This window comes from Oryctolagus cuniculus, chromosome 16, assembly GCF_964237555.1.
Source record: "Oryctolagus cuniculus chromosome 16, mOryCun1.1, whole genome shotgun sequence".
Taxonomy (NCBI): domain Eukaryota; kingdom Metazoa; phylum Chordata; class Mammalia; order Lagomorpha; family Leporidae; genus Oryctolagus; species Oryctolagus cuniculus.
Window position 1 is genome coordinate 69,208,024 of NC_091447.1, and position 20,245 is coordinate 69,228,268.

A 20,245-nucleotide genomic window follows, 5' to 3' on the forward strand; every position below is an offset into this window, starting at 1 on the left:
AGGGCTGCCTCAAGTGCTCCCAGGCCTAAGGAGCTCCTACCCTTCTGGGGAATGTCCTCAGCCCAGGTGGGATCCAGGACCAAGGGGTCTCCTGATGCTACCACCTCCCCACCCCTACCTGTCTGAATTCTGCACAGTCCATCAGCAGAACTGGCTCCTCTTCTTGGTCATTCTTTCTAAATTCCCACCTTCCTTCAGGCTATGCATTTCTTTTAAGACGAATATGCCTTCTCTGCTTGTGCTGATCCTCAATCCCAGCTCTTCACCTCAGAACCCTGAACTCTCTGTCCCATGCCATGAGCTGCAGGGTGCAGCCCCATAACTCATTAGTTTCCTCCCTCCCATAAGCCTTTCTTGCATTCTTGGCCTGGCTCCGAGACTGTACAGTCACAAAGTCTGAGCCTGCTCCTTCCTGCCCTGCCCCGGGAATCTCGGGATCCCTTTCCAGGACAATTTATTTATTGTGAACTCTTCTCACGCCCTCCCCAGGTCAGAGAAGGATGGGGCAGCTACAGGCGTGGATTCCGTCTGCACCTACCACTCCCACCCCACAGGCCCTGGGCTGGACAGAGAGCGGCTGTACTGGGAGCTGAGCCAGCTGACCCATGGTGTCACTCAGTTGGGCCCCTACACCTTGGATCAGGGTAGTCTGTATGTCAATGGTGAGCAGTAGTCGTTTGTGTTTTGCTGTACTGTTAAGCCCATGGTCCCACTTCTGGGACTCTCTCCCTCCTCACCTGTTCTTTCTTTGCCTCTGCAGGTTACACCCACCGGATCCTGGCCACCACCCTGAGGAGTGAGTGTTTAGAGGGTTCATAAACCTCTGCCATCCCTATAAGTCCCAGCTCTTTCCAATGAGTGGTCAAGACCCTATGCATGCACTCTCCAGACCCCCTACTCTAGCCCTAGCCTCAAAATAAAAAGGGACCTATACCCTTTTGGCCCTGGGCATGGACATCCCATCTCCATGATGATGTGGTGTTCACCACAGGCGCTTGTTTTTTCTCTCCTGCCAGCTTCTACGGTGGCCACCATTTCCTCCCCAGCTGCGGCTGCCAGCCCTGCCGTGGTGCCCTTTACCCTCAACTTCACCATCACAAACATGCCCTACGTGACAGACATGCAGCCCGGCTCTGCGAAGTTCAACTCCACAGAGTCAATCCTACAACACCTGGTAGGAGCCCCCTGCTACCATCCCTCTTTATCAACTTTCTCCCCCAGCCTCTTTGGGTCCCCCTGCAAAATTCCGGATGACTGGAAAGGTTCAAACCTTGGGGCAGGAGTGGGCATTTGGCACAGTAGTTACGACGCCAGGTGGGACGTTGCCATCCCCTTTTAGTGGGGCTGGGCTTGAGTTCCAGCTCCACATCTGATTCCAGCTCTCTGCTAACACAGATTGCAGGAGGCAACAGGTGATGTCTCAAGTAGCTGGGTTCCTGCCACCCACATGGGAGATGCAGAATGAGTTCCTGGGTCCTGGCTCTGGTCTAGCCCAGCCCTGGCAGTTGTAGGCATTTGTATATGCCAAGTGGTGTCTTAACTGCCTAACCAAATGCCTACCCCAATAGATTTTTTTTTAAAGCACTGTGTTTTCCTAATTTTTAAAGTTTATTTTTTAAAGGTGCATTTTATTTATTTGAAAGTCAAGAGTTACAGAGAGAGGGATCTTCTATTCACTGGTTCACTCCCCAGATGGCTTAATGGCTGGGGTTGGGCCAAAACAAAGTCCGGAGCCAGGAGCTTCATCTGGGTCTCCCACGTGACTGGCAGGGGCCCAAATACTTGGGGCATCTCCAACTGCATTTCCCAGCCCATTAGCAGGGAGCTGGACTGGATATGAAGCAACCGGGACACCAACCGGTACCCATACGGGATGCCGGCATCACAGGCAACAGCTAGTAGCCCCAACACCACAATACTGGCCCCTTAATTTTTTTTTTTTGACAGGCAGAGTGGACAGTGAGAGAGAGAGAGAAAGGTCTTCCTTTACCACTGGTTTACCCTCTAATGGCTGCTGCGGCTGGCACACTGCGGCCGGCGCACTGCGCTGATCCGAAGCCAGGAGCCAGGTGCTTCTCCTGGTCTCCCATGTAGGTGCAGGGCCCAAGGACTTGGGCCATCCTCCACTGCACTCCCAGGCCACAGCAGAGAGCTAGACTGGAAGAGAGGCAATCAGGATAGAATCTGGCACCCTCACCAGGACTAGAACCTGGTGTGCCGGCGCCACAGGCGGAGGATTAGCCTATTGAGCTGTGGCGCAGGTCGACCCCTTAATTTTTATTTTTGATTGACATAATATTTGTAGCTATTTATGGGATATTGTGTAATTAGTCCATATGCGCATATAAGGCACAATGATCAGATCAAGGTGACTACCATTTCTATGTCCTCGAATATGACATTTCTATGGGTTGGGCACCTTCAAACCCTGCTCCTCTAGTTATTTTGAAATACATAACTTTTGTAGGTTATAGATGCCCTGCTGTGCCATTGAACATCAGAACTTAGGTTGACTCTGACATTCATTTTCTCTCTTACACGCTTTGTCCTCAGCTCAAGCGCTTGTTCAGCAGCAGCAGCCTGGGTTCACTTTACACTGGATGCAGACTGACAGCACTGAGGTGAGCCCTCCCCTCTGTGCTGCCTGAGGGCAGTGGGGGAAGGAGAGGGCTGCTGGGGCTGGCCAGGCCCTGGAGTAGGTGAGACAAGGACACAGCACTGAAGGACGTCTCACTGTCAGCTGCCAATCCTGCATCTGCACACCTCTGAGAGAGATAGTCCTTCCTTAAACGCTGTATCCAGGGGCCTTACTAGCCTGATCCTACTCCTGGCCTTGCTTGGGGTGACAGGGAGTGGTTGGGTAGGGGGGACTTGAGATCATGCCAGATCCAGTGAGACAGTCATATTCATAAGATCTGACCAGGCCTCGCATGGCCTCCATTTATAAGGATCATGACAGGACAGTGTGGTCAGCTAGGCCCTCTTCAGAAAGCCCTGGGGCTGTTTTCTTTGACATCTCATGTGACCCCTCCCTCATATGCAAGGGATTGAGGCCTCAATGGATTGGCGAAGGGGTTACCTTGGCTTGGAACTCCCATGTCCCAAAGAGGAACCACTGCTGCTGTAGCAGTCCTCCTCCCCAGAAAACTGGGTCACCACACCAAAGGCAGTCCAGAGGTGTCACATCCTATGAGGTACCCACGTCCACTTAATAGCCTTCCAAGGAAAGATGCAGGTCGTCAATCCAGGATCATTCCCAGCCTGTGCAACATCCAGGGAAGACAGCTGACCCTGCACCTTTATCAAGGGTAACTAGGAGATCACAGCTAGAAGCAGCCTGGCTCAAGGTCACTTCCATCCTGCTGAGATACAAGGGACCTTCCATTTGTCTCCAGCAATGCTGTCTGGCAGTGCAACCTGCTGGTCCCTCCCCCGCCCCGCCCCTGCCTGGTTATCCCTCCAGCTTTCATTTGTCCTGCTACCCTAGAGACAGTAAAGGAGGAGGTGGGTGCCCACTGAGCAGCGTGGCTCTGCTACACAGTGTCTCGTGCTCAGATGCTCGGGTTCACAAACTGAGCAGGGTCAGCTCTCTAAGAGCTGAATGATTTCTAGTCAGAGGTGGGGTCCAGTCCCACCAGGGACTATGGGTACCCTCTAAATACCTGTGTACCTCAACAAAGGATTAATAAGGGACTACAATGCACCTGGTACCAGGACTGAATGTATGCTATCAACTATTTGTGAACCCATGACATTGCACCCAAGTGGTGACAGCACTGTTCCACACAGCAGAGCTGGGAGAGCTGAGGGTCAGGGAAGCTCAAGTGGATTATTCAACAGGTGGCACAGCTTTAAACAGGTGTAGAGAGACACTTCTCTGCCTTTCAAACATGCAGTCTGGTCCTCCATGGCCCCAAGACACCTGTTCTCTTGTTGATGGCCCCTGCAGGAGGGCAGATTAACAGGTGTCCACATACAAGGGGCCGAGGGAACAAAGTCCCAGCAAAGGAGGCTCCTCCATGCTCTCTTCATCCCTATGTCCTTACCTCCCTAGACCTGAGAAAGGTGGAACCGCCACTGGAGTGGACACCATCTGCACCCACCGTCCTGACCCTGCAGGCCGTGGGCTGGACAGGGAACAGCTCTACTGGGAGTTGAGCCGGCTGACCCATGGTGTCACCCAGCTTGGCTCCTACATCCTGGACAAGGACCATCTCTACATCAATGGTGAGTGTCCCAGGCCATGGTTGGTTGTGTGTGTGTGTGTGTGTAAGGGGGTTCTCTTGCTACCCAGGTGCATCCTGCTGTTGCTGCTGGGCTCTGACTAGGGGACTCATCAAATCTGTCAGCTTATAGGGTTCTTTCTGCCCCCCTTTTTTTCCTTTGGAAGTTGCCATTTCCTGTCATGAGCTAAATCACCCAGAGAAAGATGCATGAGCAGAGAAAGGTTGTATGAGGTGCTAGCCACCATGTGGAAAGGAAGCAATCTCCTACTGAAGGCTGCCCCCTCTAAGTCATTCTGATAGTAGCTGTCTTTCCACCGAGGGTCCAGCCCCTTGACCCTGTCCCTACCAGCTCTGAACAGCTCACCTCACTCTTCCTCACTCCTGCAGGTTACACCAGACCAGTCTTGACTTCTGTGCCCAGTGGTAAGTGTTCAACCCTCAGATGACCTCATGCCTCCCCAGCCCTACATGGGGACACCTGGTGACACCCTGCCACGTGCAGGGCTTCACAGAGGCAGGAAGCCTGGGGTAGGCGCTGGTTACTCACACCCCCCACCCCTCCATCAAGACTCCCTGTATCCCCCTCCAAGTTGGTGAAGCTGCATCGCCCCCACTTCTCATGCTTCTTCCTCAGTTGCTGTGGCCCTCTCTTTGGGAACCTCAGCTGCTCCAGCCTCTTCCCTCAGCCCCACAGGTAGGCGCCTTCTCACCTTGTCTCCTTTCTTCCTACCTCCTTGCCTCTCTGGTAAGCAATGAGAAGGGCAAAACAGAGTATGCACGGGCAGGTCAAGGCAAGTGGTCAGCGTGGGGAGGACACATCTTTGGATGGAGAGAGTTTACCGCTGGGTACAGCATAGAGCACTTATGAAATGCCAGCTGTTACTCTTGCTGCACTCTTTTCATTGTCCTCATTATTACTGCGATTATTAGTGTCTTTCAAGATAACGTTTCCCATCCTAGGAGAGGCACTTTGAGCTCGTGTACCAGATGTGAATGCCCTGGGAGATGGGTCCAGAGTCTTCCCGGTTCCCTTGCCCCCAGATCTAGCTCAGTCCTGATTCAGGGTGTGACTTTTCCTCTCCCAATCTGAACACAGCTGCTGGCCCTGCCCTGGCGCCCTTTACTCTTAACTTCACCATCAACAACCTGAATTATACGGAGGACATGCAGCCTCCAGGCTCTGGGAAGTTCAACAAAATAGAAAAAGTTCTCCAACGCCTGGTAGGAGTCCCGCCCACCTCCCTCCTGCCCTGCTTACAGATGCTAGCCCCGCCCACTGGTGCCAGCCCCGCTCCTGACCCACTCAGACCTTTCCCTCATCTGCCTTATTCTTCTACTTCAACAGCTGTCGCCCTTGTTCAAGAGCAGCACTGTTGGCTCGCTCTACTCTGGCTGTAGACTGACCTTGCTCAGGTGAGACCTCAGGAGAAGATGGCCCAGCTAGCCATGCTGGAAATTCTTATGCATACAAGGGGATAAGGCAGAAAGAGCCGCACCATACACAATCTAACTTTCCCTATGACACCCCCATAGTGTTCTCAGGAACCCTCCTCCGATAGTTCCTTGGATCCTCCCATCCCCAGGCCTGGGAATGGTGGGGCGGCCACTGTGGAATCTTGACTTTGGCCTCGCAGACTCTCTCTCTGCCAAGGGTCTCACCCCAGGGATCTCAGCCTCCTTCCCCAGTCTCTTCAGGACTCTCCTCTCCTGTCCTCCCCAGGCCCAGGAAGAATGGGGCAGCCACAGAGGTAGATGCTGTCTGCACCTACCGCCCAGACCTTATGGGCCCCAAGCTGGACAGAGAGCAGCTGTACTGGGAGCTGAGCCAGCTGACTCATGGTGTCACTCGGCTGGGCAACTACACCCTAGACCAGGACAGTCTCTACGTCAATGGTGAGCAGTGGCCGTCTGTGCTTGGCCCTTCCCAGCCTCCTTGAAGCCTTCCCTGCCTCCCAGCACCTCCTCTCTCCTTCCCTCTCCCTCTGCAGGTTACACCCACAAGGCCGCAGCACCCATCCCTGGGGGTGAGTATTCTGTGACCCCCACGATGCTGCCTCTGCCAGAGAAGGAAGCAGGTGTCCCCTCCAGCTGTCAGAGAGGAGGTCCTAGGGATACAGGGAAGTCAGTGCAGTAAGAACCATCTGTCAATCACTTCTGTGTTGTTGGCTAGACCCTGAGAAATGCCACTGAATGTTGGACGCGAGGAGATTGGGTAGATGAAGGCAGGCGAATAACACAATGTAAATTCTCAGAATCTTAGGTTGTAAACTGTCTCGTCCAAAGCTTATAGCTCCCAAATCATTTCCTCCGTCGTCCACAGTGTGTGATAATCTGGGGTCCATAAATTGATGTTTCTAGCATCAGGGCCTAAGGACCTTCAGCCGTTGGCTAGGGTCTTCAGTAAGGTGGTCCCTGGCCTCAGGCTACAGCCCCAGGCTTGGTCTGCCCTATCATCAGTCCCAGGTCTGATCGTTCTTTCTCATCCCTGCTACAGCCACAGCACCATCCCTGGTGCCATTCACCCTCAGCTTCACCATCACCAACCTGCCCTATGCGGACGGCATGCAGTCTTTAGGTTCCTGGAGGTTCAACACCACGGAGGAGGTCCTGCAGGGCCTGGTGAGAGCCATGCTTGCCTCCCACCCACTGGTGTCAGCCTCACCCCGACTCACACCCTGCCCCTTACTGTCTGTCCTGCCTACCTACCCTTTCTCTCCCACACTGGGGACCACCTTGCCCTGCCAGTGCTGCCTGGCTACCCTCTGCCTCCCACACTGATGATCACCCCCTCCCATGATGATCTGATTTTCAGAGCGTCTCTCCTGTCTCCCCTCCTTCACAGCTTGGGCCCTTGTTCAGGAACACCAGCATCGGCCCTGTGTACTCTGGTTGCAGACTGACCTTGCTCAGGTGAGACCTTAGGATACTCAGCCAAGGGGTTTGGTCAGCTTCCTTCCCGCCCTCCTCATGAGTGGAGCAGGTGCAGTTATGGAGGTACTGGCTCCAGGACCACGGTATCCCCTTATCTTGCTAACCTACCTCGTGCCCCCAGGTTCTCCAAGTCTCTGAGCAGGACAGATCCCGACCCTGGTCCTCTCTTCTAAATTCCAGGTTTTCTCCCTTCCTTCAAACAAGACAGGCACCTCTTCTAGATTCTCAATTCTGTCTGCAGGAACTCTTTCGGAACTCTTTCAAGACAAACTTGCCTTCTCCACTTGTGTTAGTCTCCAGTTCTGGCCCTTCACAAGCTGAAGCAGGAGCTCTCCAGGCCCCATGCCTGAGCCCTCAGGTTCTGTCTCAATCACTTGCTGACATCTCTCCCACCCCTGTCTCTGCTCACAGTGTCAGCGTGGCCAGAAGTCGGTGCACTTGGAGCCCCAGAGTCAGTCTGCTTAGCTCGCTCTCTCCCAGGCCTCACACCTTCTCTGCCCCTTCCTGTCCTGCCGTGGGAATTCCAGGATCCCCCACGCCAGGGGATGCATTTATCATCATCTGCTCACTCATCCTCCCCAGGCCCAGGAAGGATGGGGCAGCCACAGAGGTGGATGCCGTCTGCACCTATCGCCCTGACCGCACAGGCTCCAAGCTAGACGCAGAACGGCTGTACTGGGAGCTGAGCCGGCTGACCAGTGGTGTCACCCGCCTGGGCAACTACACCCTGGACCAGGACAGTCTCTACATCAATGGTGAGCAGTGGCTGTCTGTGCTTGGCCCTTCCCAGGCTCCTTGAAGCCTTCCCCACCTCCCAGCACCTCCTTTCTTCTCTTCCCTCTCCTCCCTGCAGGTTACACCCACCAGGCCACAGCACCCATCCCCGGGGGTGAGTACTCCGTGACCCCAGAACACCGGATCCAAATCCAGGGCCACATCTGCAGCTGTAGGGAGGGAAGGAGTCGGGGGTGCAGGCTGTCGGTGGCTGTGAATGCATGGAGCCAGGTAGAAACACTGCTAACAGGAATCTCAGCTTGTCAACAGTCTCCTTTAAAGCTTGGTGGCTTCCAAATGATTCCCTCTTTCACCTGCAGCGTGTGGCACTCCTGCATCCATATCTGTTGTTTCTGGCATTAGGGTCTAAGGAGTCTCAGCCATTGCTAGGGTCTCCAGTAAGATGGACCCTGGTCTCAGGCCTATGGCCCCAGGCTCTGCCTGCCCCTGTATTTGTCCCTGGCCTCACTGAGAGTGGTCTCTCCTCTTCTTCCCCTGCTGTAGCCACAGGACCACCCTTGGTACCATTTACTCTCAGCTTCACCATAATGAACCTGCAGTACACGGATGGCATGCAGCCCGCAGGCTCCTGGCAGTTCAACACCACAGAGAAGGTCATGCAGCGCCTGGTGAGGGCCACATACACCCACTATGCTCCACCCAGCGGGGCCAGCACTGCTCACTGCATGCTTGCCCTGCCCAGTGCTGCCTGGCTACTCTCTGCCTCCCACACTGGTGACCTCTGACTCTCGAGCATCTCCCCTGTCTCCCTCCTCCACAGCTTGGGCCCTTGTTCAGGAAGACCAGCATCGGCCCCCTGTACTCCGGCTGCAGACTGACTTTGCTCAGGTGAGAATTTAAACAGCCCACTGAGGGGTCAACTTAGCTTCCTTCCTGCCTTCCCTGTGAATATCCTCAGCGTGGGTGGAATTCAGGGGGACCTGGAACCAGGCCTATGGCGTCTCCTAATCCTCCTAAGGCCCTGGATTGTCCTCAGGTTCCATCAGCTTAGATCAGCAGAAGGGGACTCCTGCCATGGTCCTTTATTCCTCTCCCTCTCTTCGAACAAGACAGGCACCTCTTCTAGATTCTCGATTCTGTCTGCAGGAACTCTTTCAAGACAAACTTGCCTTCTCCACTTGTGTTAGTCTCCAGTTCTGGCCCTTCACAAGCTGAAGCAGGAGCTCTCCAGGCCTCATGCCTGAGCCCTCAGGTTCTGTCTCAATCACTTGCTGACATTTCTCCCACCCCTGTCTCTGCTCACAGTGTCAGTGTGGCCAGAAGTCAGTGCACTTGGAGCCCCAGAGTCAGTCTGCTTAGCTCTCTCTCTCCCAGACCTCAGACCTTCTCTGCCCCTTCCTGTCCTGCCCTGGGAATTCCAGGATCCCCCACGCCAGGGGATGCATTTATCATCATCTGCTCACTCATCCTCCCCAGGCCCAGGAAGGATGGGGCAGCCACAGAAGTGGATGCCATCTGCACCTACCGCCCTGACCTTATGGGCCCCAAGCTGGACAGAGAGCAGCTGTACTGGGAGCTGAGCCGGCTGACCCATGGTGTTACCCGCCTGGGCAACTACACCCTGGACCAGGACAGTCTCTACGTCAACGGTGAGCAGTGGCCGTCTGTGCTTGGCCCTTCCCAGCCTCCTTGAAGCCTTCCCCACCTCCCAGCACCTCCTTTCTCCTCTTCCCTCTCCTCCCTGCAGGTTATACCCATCAGGCTGCAGCACCTACCTCCAGGGGTGAGTACTCTGTGATCCCAGAACACCAGATCCAAATCCAGGGCAACAGCATCCATCAACAGCACATCTGCAGCTGTCAGGGAGGGCAAAGTTATTACAGTCAGAACAAGCTGTCAGTCTATTCTGCGCTGGTGACTGGACCCAAGATGGATGGGGGAAGTAGAGGAGCAGTTCCATAGAAACACTGCCAATAAGATCTCAGATTGTCAAGTGTTTCCTGCAAATCTCTGTAGCTTCCAAATCGTTCCCACCTTTCACCCACAGCCACTGATTGTCTAACATCCATGACTGGTGTAAAGGGAATGAGGGCCTAAGGACCTTCCACCATGGCCAGGGTTCCCAGTGGGATGGTCGCTTGTCTCAGGCCTGTGTTCCCAGGCCCTGTCTGTCCCCTGTATCCATCCCATGCCTCTCCTCTCCCTCCCCTGCTGCAGCCCCAGGGCCACCCCTAGTGCCGTTCACCCTCAACTTCACCATCACCAACCTGCACTATGCAGAGGGCATGCAGCCTCCAGGCTCCTGGAAGTTCCAAAGAACAGAGAAGCTCCTGCAGCACCTGGTGAGAGCCGCGCAAGCTCACTCCTGCTCTGTCCTGTGGGGCCGACGCTGTCCCCAGTGCGAGGCCTGCCTACTCTCCCTCTGTTTAGCCAGCTGATGATGGCAGCCAGTGATGGTGACTGCCTTGCCTGCGCCACAGGCCCTCTAGTCTCTGTGCTTCTTCTCTGCAGCTCGGGCCACTGTTCAAGAACACCAGTGTTGGCCCCGTCTACTCCAGTTTCAGACTGACCTTGCTCAGGTGAGACCTTAGGAGAGCAGGTCAGGACTGCCCCAGGTGCTTGCAGGCTCAGGACTTGGCCCCCAGCAGAAATGGAATTCAAGAGGCAGTGGCAGGACCAAGAGATCTTATTCTTCCAAAGGACATGCTGTCCTCAAATTAGGCAATTCCATCAACAGCACCGAACTCTTACCCCTGCTTATGTTTTCTGAATTCCCCATTATCTCTCTCCCTTTGGTCACAAAGGGCATTTCTTGTTGGTTTTCAATGCTGTTCCTAGGCATTCTCTCAAAACCAAAAAGGGCCCTTTCCACTTGCCCTGATCCCTAAGTCCAGCTGTCCCCCTGACTTGGGCTGAGCTCTCCAGTCCCCACATTTTGCAGCATCTAGGTTTTGGCCCCACTGCATACTCACGGTTCTCCCACTCAGCAGCTCCGTGTGCTGTCCCAGGCTGGCCAGAGGTGGGTGCATTCAGACACTTTGGTCTGGCTGCTCACCTCTTTGCCAGCCTTCTTATCCATCCCACCCTGCCCTGGGATCCCAGGACCCTACCTTAGGGAAACCCATGCATTGTCCTCTGCTCACTGGTCCTCCCCAGGCCGAGGAAGGACGGGGCAGCCACAGAAGTGGACGCCGTCTGCACTTACCGCCCTGACCCCACGGGCCCCAAGCTGGACAGAGAGCGGCTGTACTGGGAGCTGAGCCGACTGACCCACAGCGTCACCCGTCTGGGCAACTACACCCTGGACCAGGACAGTCTCTATGTCAATGGTGAGCAGTGGCTGTCTGTGCTCTGTTGTACAGCAGAGGCTGCAGCCTCCCCTCTGTGCCTCCTGTAAGCCTTCCTGACCTCCCAGCACCTCCTCTCCCCATCTCTCTCTTTCTCTCTCCTCTGCAGGTTACACTCATCACACTACAACCAGCACCACCAGTGGTGAGTGTTCAGGGAGCAACAGCCCTCTGTCCACACCCACCACAGTCAGGCAGGGGAAAATTGCAGGGGTACAGGGCAGTGGTTGCAAGAATTGGGTCGGGGGTGAGCCACCTCTGTCTTCCTGGCCACTTCTGGCAGCAGAGAAATGCCTGCTAAAAGAGTGTTGAGCGGATGGAAGGAGGAAGGTGGGTGGACGACTCAGTGACATCCTTTAAGCAGGCATGCTAGGTTGTAAAGTCTCTCCTTCTGAGCTTGGTAGCTTGCAAACCATCCTTGCCTTCACTGGCAGCACGTGACGGCCTAGTGTCCACAGCCCATGTTTCCAGCACTGGGTCTCCCAGCTGTTGCTAGGGTCACCAGTGAGGTAGTCTATGGACACAGGCCTAGGGCACTAGTCCCTGCCTGCTCCTGTGCCTGCAGCTGGCCTCACTCAGCACGGCCTCTCCTCTCCCTCCCCTGCTGCAGCCACAGAACCAGCCCTGGTAGCCTTCACTCTCAACTTCACCATCACCAACCTGCTCTACACAGAGGCCATGCAGCCTCCAGACCCCTGGAAATTCAACACCACAGCAAGGTTCCTGCAGAGCCTGGTGAGAGCCATGCCCACTCACCCTCCAGCCCTTTTCCTGCCTCTCCCACCCTGTGTGGGTGTCCTGGGTCCTGGTGCCAGGCCCTGCCTCCCTGCCCTCTTGCACACTGCTGGTGTCCGCTCTGCCTGATGGTGATTGCCTTGCCCTGATTCTCAGCCCATCTCTGTCTCCCTCCTCCACAGCTTGGGCCCTTGTTCAGGAACACCAGCATCGGCTCCCTGTACTCTGGCTGCAGACTGACCTTGCTCAGGTGAGGCCTTAGGATACTTGGCCAGGGTTGCCCTGCTGGCCCTAGGTCCCAGGGACTTTGGCTGGCTTCCTCCCTCCCTCACCCCTCACCCCATGAGTGTCCTCAGCAGAGAAGGAGTTCAGGAGGCATTGGCTCCAGCAACCAGGGGCTTTCACCTCCTGATATTAACTCCCCTCACAGACCACCAGAGTTCAACAGCAGGACGGGCCCTACCCTGGTCTTCCCATCTTTTTTTTTTTTTTTTAATTATTTGAAAGGCACAATTAGAGAAAGAGAAAGAGAGAGATGTCTTCCATTTGCTGGTTCACTCCCCAAATGGTCCCAACAGCCAGGGCTGGCCAGGCTGAAGAGCCAGGAGCTTCTTCTGGGGCTCCCACATTGGTGCAAGAGCCCAAGCACTTGGGTCATCTTCTGCTGCTTTCCCAGGCCATTAGCAGGAAGCTGGATAGGAAGAAAAGCAGCTGGGACTCAAACTGACGCCCATAGTGGATGCTGGAATCCAGGTGGTGGCTTATCCTGCTACACCAATGCTGGCCCCATGGTCTTTCCTTCTGAATCTCCTCCCTGTTGCCCTTGTACCAATGGGTGCATCTCCTTTGGGTTTTAAGTTCTATCCCCAAGATGTCTTTCAAAACAAACATGCTTTCTCCACTTGCTTTGATCTCTGAATCTACTTATTTGCTTGTTTCAGTCAGATTTAGTTATTTGCAATTTTATATATATATATATATGTATATTTAGAAAAACAATCTGGTACCCACAACCCTGCTCAGTACCAGGCTGGCTAGAAGCTGGTGCACTCCCGAGTCCAAGTCTGGCTTCTCACTTCTCTGCTGGCCTTGTCACTCCTGCCAGCTCCGTCCTGCCCGGACTCCAGAACTCTTTGGACTCCTTTCCTGGGCAAATCCATTCATTGTCATCCCCATAACTCCCTCTTCCCAGGCCTGAGAAGGATGGAACAGCCACCAGAGTAGATGCCATCTGCACCTACCGAGCCCACCCCACAGACCCTGGGCTGGACAGAGAGCAGCTGTACTGGGAGCTGAACCTACTGACCCACGGCGTCACCCAGCTGGGGCCCTATGCCTTGGACCAAGACAGTCTCTATGTCAACGGTAAGGGATGGTCACCCTTGATTGCAGCTCAGCAGGCTCCACATTCATTCTCTCTCTTTCTCTCTCTTCCTCTCTCTCTCTTTCATCCCTCACTCCCCTAGCCCTTTCTCCCTCTCCCTGTGCAGGGTATACCCATCAGACCCAGGCCACCACCTCCAGCAGTGAGTATCCGGGCTTTCTAAGTCTCTGAAGCCTGCACACTGCCTGCACCTGAGTCCCAGCCCCCAGGGCTGGAGGAGGCCAGGGGAGCATCGTGTCCATTCTCCACCCCAGCCCGCCTCTGGCCTCAAAGGAATAGAGACCTATTTCCCCCCAAATGCCCTGGCATGTTCAGGGAGACAGAGTCCCAGGTCCATAATTCGGGTGTTTCCTTCCAAGCCTCTGAGGTGCCTGTGTCTACCTCAGTGATAAATAAATCTCCTTGTCACTGAGCTGGCACTGCTGCAAAAGATCCCTGCACTCAGGTCTCATTTCCACCTGGGCCCCATATCAGAGCAAGTCCTCTGCCTGCCAGCCGGGGGCGCTGTGTTCCTTTTAATGAGCCACAGCTGGGATGGTCCCATCATCAACAGACCATCTCTCTAGTGGCTCACCCTCCAGTGGCTCCCTCTCCAGTGGCCCTTTCTCTAGTGGTCCAATGCCCAGTGGCCAAGTGGCCTCTTTATTGCAGATCTCCCCTTACCCCCATCCTCACCAGCTCTCCTTGTCTTTTCAGGTTACACCCATCCAACCTCAAGCACTACTCCCAAGAGTGAGTATCCCAGACCCCTGTGTCCCTGTGACCGCCTCTCTTCCACTGAGTAATAATAGTTGCTCAATCATCCAACCCCTCTTTCTGTTTCCCACCCTGCCCTTCCCCTAAACACACCAGAATATGATGCCCTAATTCTAAGCAGGGGGGGGCATAGAAAGGTTTTTATATCTACAGCCATTACCACTATCCTCATTCCCTTAATGATATGACACTTTTTTTTTTAACTCCTCAGCAGCTGTAACCATTGTATCCTCCGTGTCATCGTCTCTGGTTCCATCTCCCCCAACCAGGCCCACAGGTAGGACAGTCTCAGGCTCCATCGGTGCCAAAATAACTTACTACTAAACTATTTGTGCCCAATCACTTCTTCTCTCATTGCTCACCCATGTTCTCCAAGGAACTCATTCATTTCTGTGGATTCCAGGGACCAACATAGTTCAGGGTCCATCTGGGTCCAGCCTGTACCACACAGCACTTCCTGAATCCTGGTCCACGTTCCTCCTCCTGGGCCTCATTCAGGCCCCCTTGGTCTTTGACCCTGATGCCATCACTGTCTCCCAAACTTGCTCCTTCCCGTCATCACCAAAGACGCAGGCAATGTGCCAATCCTGACCCTTCCTTTGTGCACCTTCCGCATTCCTCCATCACCAGATTTCATCTCTTCTCCCTCCAGGCTATCTCTGCAGCCCTTCCTTTCTCTGAATCTGCATTGTTCAGTCTTTACTAGGGCCAACAGCATTTGTCGCTAGGACTCCTGCAGCAGTCTCCATGCTGACCTATTCCCATACCCATGTACAGCACCCTTCCCAGTGCTCATGTGTCCATGTGATTCCTGTCTTGTTGCCAGCCTGTGGTGACTCCATGCAGCCTACAGGTCCCTTTCACATCTGTGTGCTGCAGAGTTGCTCCTCCCCTTTCTGCCCTCTCACTTTCTGCACTTCCTAATGGCAATAACAAAAGCACTTCTTGTTCCTTGCATGCACCATGCTCTGTCCTTCTGCTGGGTTTTTGTCCAGGCTGTTTCTTCTCCCTACTTGCTTAACTCTTGCCCATGATTTTGGTCACCCCTGAAATGGCGCTTCCTCTGGGAAGCGCTCCTCATCCATTGGTGGGTGACCCTCCTAAATTTGCATGGTACCACACCTTGAGCTTCCCCCAAAGCACGATAGTCTAGTTACTTCCCTGGCTACACACTGGGAGACTATGTCCTATTCATCTGTGGACCCACAGATCTCAGCACAGAGCCTTGCACACATAAAGTACTCAATGAATGCCCCCTGAATGAATGAAGGGTCTCATGTCTTGGGAATTACAGAATGTTCTCTGCTTCAGCTCCTGCAGCTCATAGCTATACTCAGTTCACAGCTGGTGCCTGATGGTTAGGACCAGAGGAAACCTGGGTCGTTATCATGGCCCAAACTGGACACTTTTCTTCTTCTCTACCACCACAGCCACTGGCCTGAGCCTGGTACCCTTCACCCTGAACTTCACCATCACCAACATGCACTACACAGAGGAGATGGGGCACTCAGGTTCTTCAGAGTTCAACTCCACCAACAGGATCCTACAGCACCGGGTAAGAATCCCACATCCTGATGGCCACCACCAGCCCTGCCTCACACTTGCCCACCTAACCCCTCAGCCCTCCAGTGCTCCTCATTCATCTCCCTCTCTTTTCCCACCAGCTCAGGACCTTATTCAACAGGACCAGTGTTGGCACCTTCTACACTGGCTGCAGCCTGGCCGCTCTCAGGTGAGACCCCTAGAGAGTGAACTGACCCATCGGGCTGGGTGGACCTCCAGACACCAGCCATCAGGGGCTCTGGCACTGTAGACAACATTCCAGCACCCACTATGACTCCTTCATGCCTGTTCCCTGTGCAGGGGTTGCAAACACTTGAGCATTCAGTAGCTTAGGAAGGAGGCACTGTGTTTAGTGTTTGGAATCCAGGTCATAGTCTGTTTTAAATGAGACAAAGGGGAAAACCACGCATCCTCTCTATAAATTCTAATGTAAATGTTTTCTATCTCCCTTGCAACGAGAGACAGTTAGGAGAGCCCCTCCAGACTGCACAGCTAGCCCCATCAGCATCTCTTTCAGCCCACTGCCTTCCACTTTCTTGCTTTCCACGCCCAGACTGCTCAGGACCCCTACTAGTGTTCCACATTCCTGTGTCCTTCCTTCCCCAGCCTTGAGAAGGGAGGAGCAGCCACTGGTGTGAACTTTGTCTGCACTTTCCACTCTGACCCCTTAAACCCTGGACTGCGCAGAGAGCAGCTGTACTGGGAGCTGAGCCGAGAGACCTATGGCATCACCCAGCTGGGCTCCTTTGCCCTGGACAGGGACAGTCTCTATGTCAATGGTAAGGGGCTATGCATATTTCAGCCACGTGCTCTCTCCTGCTTGGAATCCTGTGTCTTCTGAAGCTATGAACAAGGTCTTCATCTCTCTAGAGTGACCTTTGACCCATGGTTTTCTTCCTCTGGGTCTGGATTCAATCTTCCTTGTGTTGAATCAAAAGCACCATGGGCACAATGACATGGTCCAGCCACCTCCAATGTCAACACCTGGCTGCCTCCCTCAGAAACATCCCTTCAATGCTTCCTCTCCCCTGCTTTTCCCAGAGAAGTCCCCAAATCCTGTCTTCATCTTTAATCCTTTTTGTTTACCCAGATGTCACTCAGCTCCTGCTCACATTTTTCTCTGCAGATTACACCTATGGAGCCATGGCCCCAACTACCAGCAGTGAGTATTCCTGGGTCCTGTACCCGCTTTTGTGTTGGGGAGCAGCGGTTCTCACTCATCTCCTGTCCCCTTAGTGAGGGAAATATCTAGGAGAATCTTTGGTTCATCCTATCTCTCTGTCTCCTGGGCCCTTGTATGTATGATTCAACAGGTATAAAAGAAAAGAAGGATGAACAGGTGTATGGAAGATGTAATGACTCTAAGGAGGAAGGGAGGGAGGATGGGTGAATGGGTGGAAGGAAGAAGAGATGAACGGAGGAGAAGAAGGATAAGGGAAGAAGGAAGACAAAATGGATAAACAGAAGAAAGGAAGGAAAGATGGTTAAGATGATGGATGGGTGAAAAAAAGAGACTGAGGAAGGAAGCAAGGAAAGGCTTGGCTGGGAGAAGGACAGATTGAAGTATTGACAGAAACAGGCACAGAAGAAGGGGGGATGAGGGACAAAGGAAAGATGGTTACATGGATAAATGGATACATTAGTGAATGGGTGGATAATGACTGGATGGATGGATGGACTGATGAATGAATGGGTGGATGGATTGACAATGAGTGAATAGATGGGTGGGTAAGAAAGGAAAGGATGGATGGAAAGACAGAATGGAGGGAGGGTAGGAGGGGTACATATGATTGGAGAGAGAAGGGGAAGATAAGAAAAAAGAAGTTGATGAACAGAACACAGGGAGGGAGAGAAGAGAAGGAAACATTCCTTCCAAGGTCTGCCTTAAATATTAGCTCATATTTGTTCCAAGGCTCCACACAGTAAGTGGCTAGAAGGCATGCACTTGTGTATTTTGAATAATGAGCACTTCCATAGTGTCTTCTCTGTGCCCAGAAGTGCTCCTACACTTTACAGAGATTAACTGGCTTAATCCTTACAACAGCCTCTGAGGAAGGAATCACTACAATGAGCCACTGTCACAGCCCATTTTACAGATGAGTAAATCAGGGTGCAGAGGGGTTACTTATGGCTACCGGCATAGTGGCTGCTCTAACCAATGTGTAGCAGATTGTCACACCTGGCTGCAGGGGCAAGGGCAGAGGAGAGAGTGGAAGGGAGGTTCATGGAGAGGCAGGGAAAGAGAGAGAGAGAGAGGCAGAGAGAGAGATGGAGCCTCATGATAAGGAGGCTTTCTTCCTTGGTAAGACCAACACCATCAGTGCCCACCCTCCCTGTATCTGCATGGCAATGGCCACTGGTCCCCCAATCATTAAGGGTGCCTCCTTGGCTGCTGTACTTGTCTGCTTTGACGAGGCACCCTAGCATCTCTTGGGAGATATACAGGAGGCCCTTGGGAGCCCCACCCTGGGGCATAAGCTGTCCCCCATCCCCAGCAGTCCTGTGAGCTGTGTCTCTCTCTCCTCCCTACCCCCCAACCCCCACCTCCTTAGCTGATGAGGTCAGTGAGGAGCCCTTCACGCTGAACTTCACCATCAACAACCTGCGCTACTCTGCCAACATGGGCCGCCCTGGCTCCCTCAAGTTCAACATCACAGACACCCTCATGCAGCACCTGGTGAGATGCTGCTTCTCTCTTCCCCTGGACCTCCTCCATGCCCATCCTGGGGCTCTTGCCTGACCCTGACCAACACTGGTTCCCTCTGCCCTCTCCAGCTCAGCCCCTTGTTCCAGAGGAGCAGTCTGGGTGCCCGATATGCTGGCTGCAGGGTCATCATGCTAAGGTGAGAATTGACTCCCACTCCCCACCTCCTCCCCGACCCACAGTCCACCAAGAAAGGACATGGACTTCCAAGTCCCCGGGGCTGTACTGCTTTGTTGTTTTATTTAAATTCTTTATTTTGTGACAATGCAATTTTTAAAAATTCATGTGTGTGTGTGTGTGTATTAAAAGCAGAGAGAAACAGAGATATTTCCCATCTGCTGGTTTATTCCCCAAATGCCCACAACAGCCAGAGCTGGGCCAGGCCAAAGCAGGGAGCCAGGAAACCATCTAGTTCTCGCATAGGACCCCTATTACCTGAGCTATCAGCTGCTGCCTCCCAGGGTGTGCATTAGCAGGAAGCTGAATTGGGAGTGGAGCTGGGACTCAAACCCAGGTTCTCCAACATGGGATCTTTAAAAAGTCTTAAAAAGCTGTATCATAATTGTTAGGCCAAAAGCTCACCCCATCTTCTTTTTTTAATTTTAAGACATTTATTTTATCATCTTCATTCCCCACTGTAACACAGTGGAGTCTCCATTGATAGGAGTTTTGTAACCCAGTGGCATTGATCATCAATGACATTCACAGTGTTGTGAAGCCATTGCCACTGCCACTGTCTGGGTTTTTTTTTTTTTTTTTTTTTGGATTTACTTATTTATTTAAAAGGCAGAGTTGGAGAGAGAGAGAGAGAGAGAGAGAGAAAGAGAATCAATCTTCCATCCTCTGGTTCACTACCCAAATGGTCACAACAGCCAGGGCTGGTTCAAGCTGAAGCTACAAGCCTGAAACTCCCGCACGAGTGGCAGGGACTCAAAGACTTGGGCCGTCTTCCATTGCTTTCCCAGGTGCATTAGTAGGGAGCAGGATAAGAAATGGAGCAGCTGGGACTTGAACCCGCACCCATATGGGATATTGGTGTTGTAGATGGCAGCTTCATCCGCTATGCCACAATGCCAGTCCCCTAGGGTGACTTTTGACCTCCGTCCTAAGGTGAGGATGAACTTGGCATATTCAGTGGGAAGTAGAGAGGCCACTGTGACCGGAGGAGAGGAGGGAAGGAGGGAGAAGATGAGATTCAAGACAACCACAGAGTCTTAACTGTGTATACTTTTGGAGGATTTTTATTTCATTAAATTTGTGGTAAAAACACATATAACATAAAATTTATCAGCTTGAGGGCCAGCATTGTGGCATAGCAAGCTAAGCTGTCACCTGAAATGGCTGCATCCTATCCCAGAGCACCAGTTCAATGAGTCCTGGCTGCTCTGCTTCTGGTCCAGCTCCCTGCTAATGTGCCTGGGAAAGCAGCAGGTGATGGCTCAAGTGCTTGGGCCTCTGCACCCAGATGAAGCTCCTGGCTCCTGGCTTTGACCTGGATCAGTCAGGTTGTTGCAGCCATTTTGGAAGTAAATCAGGGGATGGAAGATAATCTCTTTCTTCTTCAAATAAATAAATCTTAAATCTTTTTTACTATCTTAACCAAGTATACAGCTCAGAAGTATTAAACATTTTCACACTGTTATGCAACCAACACCACCAACCATATCTAGAACATTCTCATCTTCCCAATAAACATGCACTCCCCATCCCCTCTCCCCGGCCTTGGCGCCCACCACTCTATGAAAGTGATGATTCTAGGAATCTCCTATAAATGCAAACATGCACTGTATTATTTTTTTTCTGGCTTATGGCACTTAACATGTCCTCAAGGATTATCCATGTTGTGTCAGGATTTCCTTCCTTT

General features: G+C 53.1%; 2 protein-coding genes across 8 annotated transcripts in view; one reads left to right on the forward strand and one right to left on the reverse strand.

Moving 5' to 3' along the window:
* The window catches only part of LOC100352724 (mucin-16), a 112,819-nt gene that overhangs the window by 70,978 nt on the left and 21,596 nt on the right, over positions 1 to 20,245 (forward strand). For 3 of the 7 annotated variants that reach the window (XM_070059235.1, XM_070059237.1, XM_070059239.1), the window contains 34 exons: positions 490 to 662; positions 761 to 796; positions 1,017 to 1,174; positions 2,554 to 2,621; positions 4,055 to 4,227; positions 4,614 to 4,649; positions 4,861 to 4,920; positions 5,323 to 5,447; positions 5,572 to 5,639; positions 5,947 to 6,119; positions 6,215 to 6,250; positions 6,721 to 6,845; positions 7,069 to 7,136; positions 7,740 to 7,912; positions 8,011 to 8,046; positions 8,436 to 8,560; positions 8,713 to 8,780; positions 9,369 to 9,541; positions 9,640 to 9,675; positions 10,110 to 10,234; positions 10,404 to 10,471; positions 11,049 to 11,221; positions 11,349 to 11,384; positions 11,850 to 11,974; positions 12,157 to 12,224; positions 13,167 to 13,339; positions 14,055 to 14,090; positions 14,326 to 14,391; positions 15,545 to 15,669; positions 15,779 to 15,846; positions 16,284 to 16,456; positions 16,804 to 16,839; positions 18,230 to 18,354; positions 18,453 to 18,520. In XM_070059235.1, coding sequence (XP_069915336.1) covers positions 490 to 662; positions 761 to 796; positions 1,017 to 1,174; positions 2,554 to 2,621; positions 4,055 to 4,227; positions 4,614 to 4,649; positions 4,861 to 4,920; positions 5,323 to 5,447; positions 5,572 to 5,639; positions 5,947 to 6,119; positions 6,215 to 6,250; positions 6,721 to 6,845; positions 7,069 to 7,136; positions 7,740 to 7,912; positions 8,011 to 8,046; positions 8,436 to 8,560; positions 8,713 to 8,780; positions 9,369 to 9,541; positions 9,640 to 9,675; positions 10,110 to 10,234; positions 10,404 to 10,471; positions 11,049 to 11,221; positions 11,349 to 11,384; positions 11,850 to 11,974; positions 12,157 to 12,224; positions 13,167 to 13,339; positions 14,055 to 14,090; positions 14,326 to 14,391; positions 15,545 to 15,669; positions 15,779 to 15,846; positions 16,284 to 16,456; positions 16,804 to 16,839; positions 18,230 to 18,354; positions 18,453 to 18,520 — 3,375 coding nt within the window. Of the gene's footprint in view, positions 1 to 489; positions 663 to 760; positions 797 to 1,016; positions 1,175 to 2,553; positions 2,622 to 4,054; positions 4,228 to 4,613; positions 4,650 to 4,860; positions 4,921 to 5,322; positions 5,448 to 5,571; positions 5,640 to 5,946; positions 6,120 to 6,214; positions 6,251 to 6,720; positions 6,846 to 7,068; positions 7,137 to 7,739; positions 7,913 to 8,010; positions 8,047 to 8,435; positions 8,561 to 8,712; positions 8,781 to 9,368; positions 9,542 to 9,639; positions 9,676 to 10,109; positions 10,235 to 10,403; positions 10,472 to 11,048; positions 11,222 to 11,348; positions 11,385 to 11,849; positions 11,975 to 12,156; positions 12,225 to 13,166; positions 13,340 to 14,054; positions 14,091 to 14,325; positions 14,392 to 15,544; positions 15,670 to 15,778; positions 15,847 to 16,283; positions 16,457 to 16,803; positions 16,840 to 18,229; positions 18,355 to 18,452; positions 18,521 to 20,245 lie in introns of those variants that run through there. The other 4 variants (XM_070059236.1, XM_070059238.1, XR_011382916.1 and 1 more) reach the window with 4 other exon arrangements.
* MBD3L1 (methyl-CpG binding domain protein 3 like 1) overlaps positions 1 to 20,245 on the reverse strand; it is a 117,296-nt gene that overhangs the window by 63,802 nt on the left and 33,249 nt on the right. Inside the window, exon 2 of the transcript XR_011382918.1 lies at positions 9,668 to 9,748. The gene's annotated coding sequence lies outside the window, so the exon portion shown is untranslated. The remainder of the gene's footprint in view (positions 1 to 9,667; positions 9,749 to 20,245) is intronic.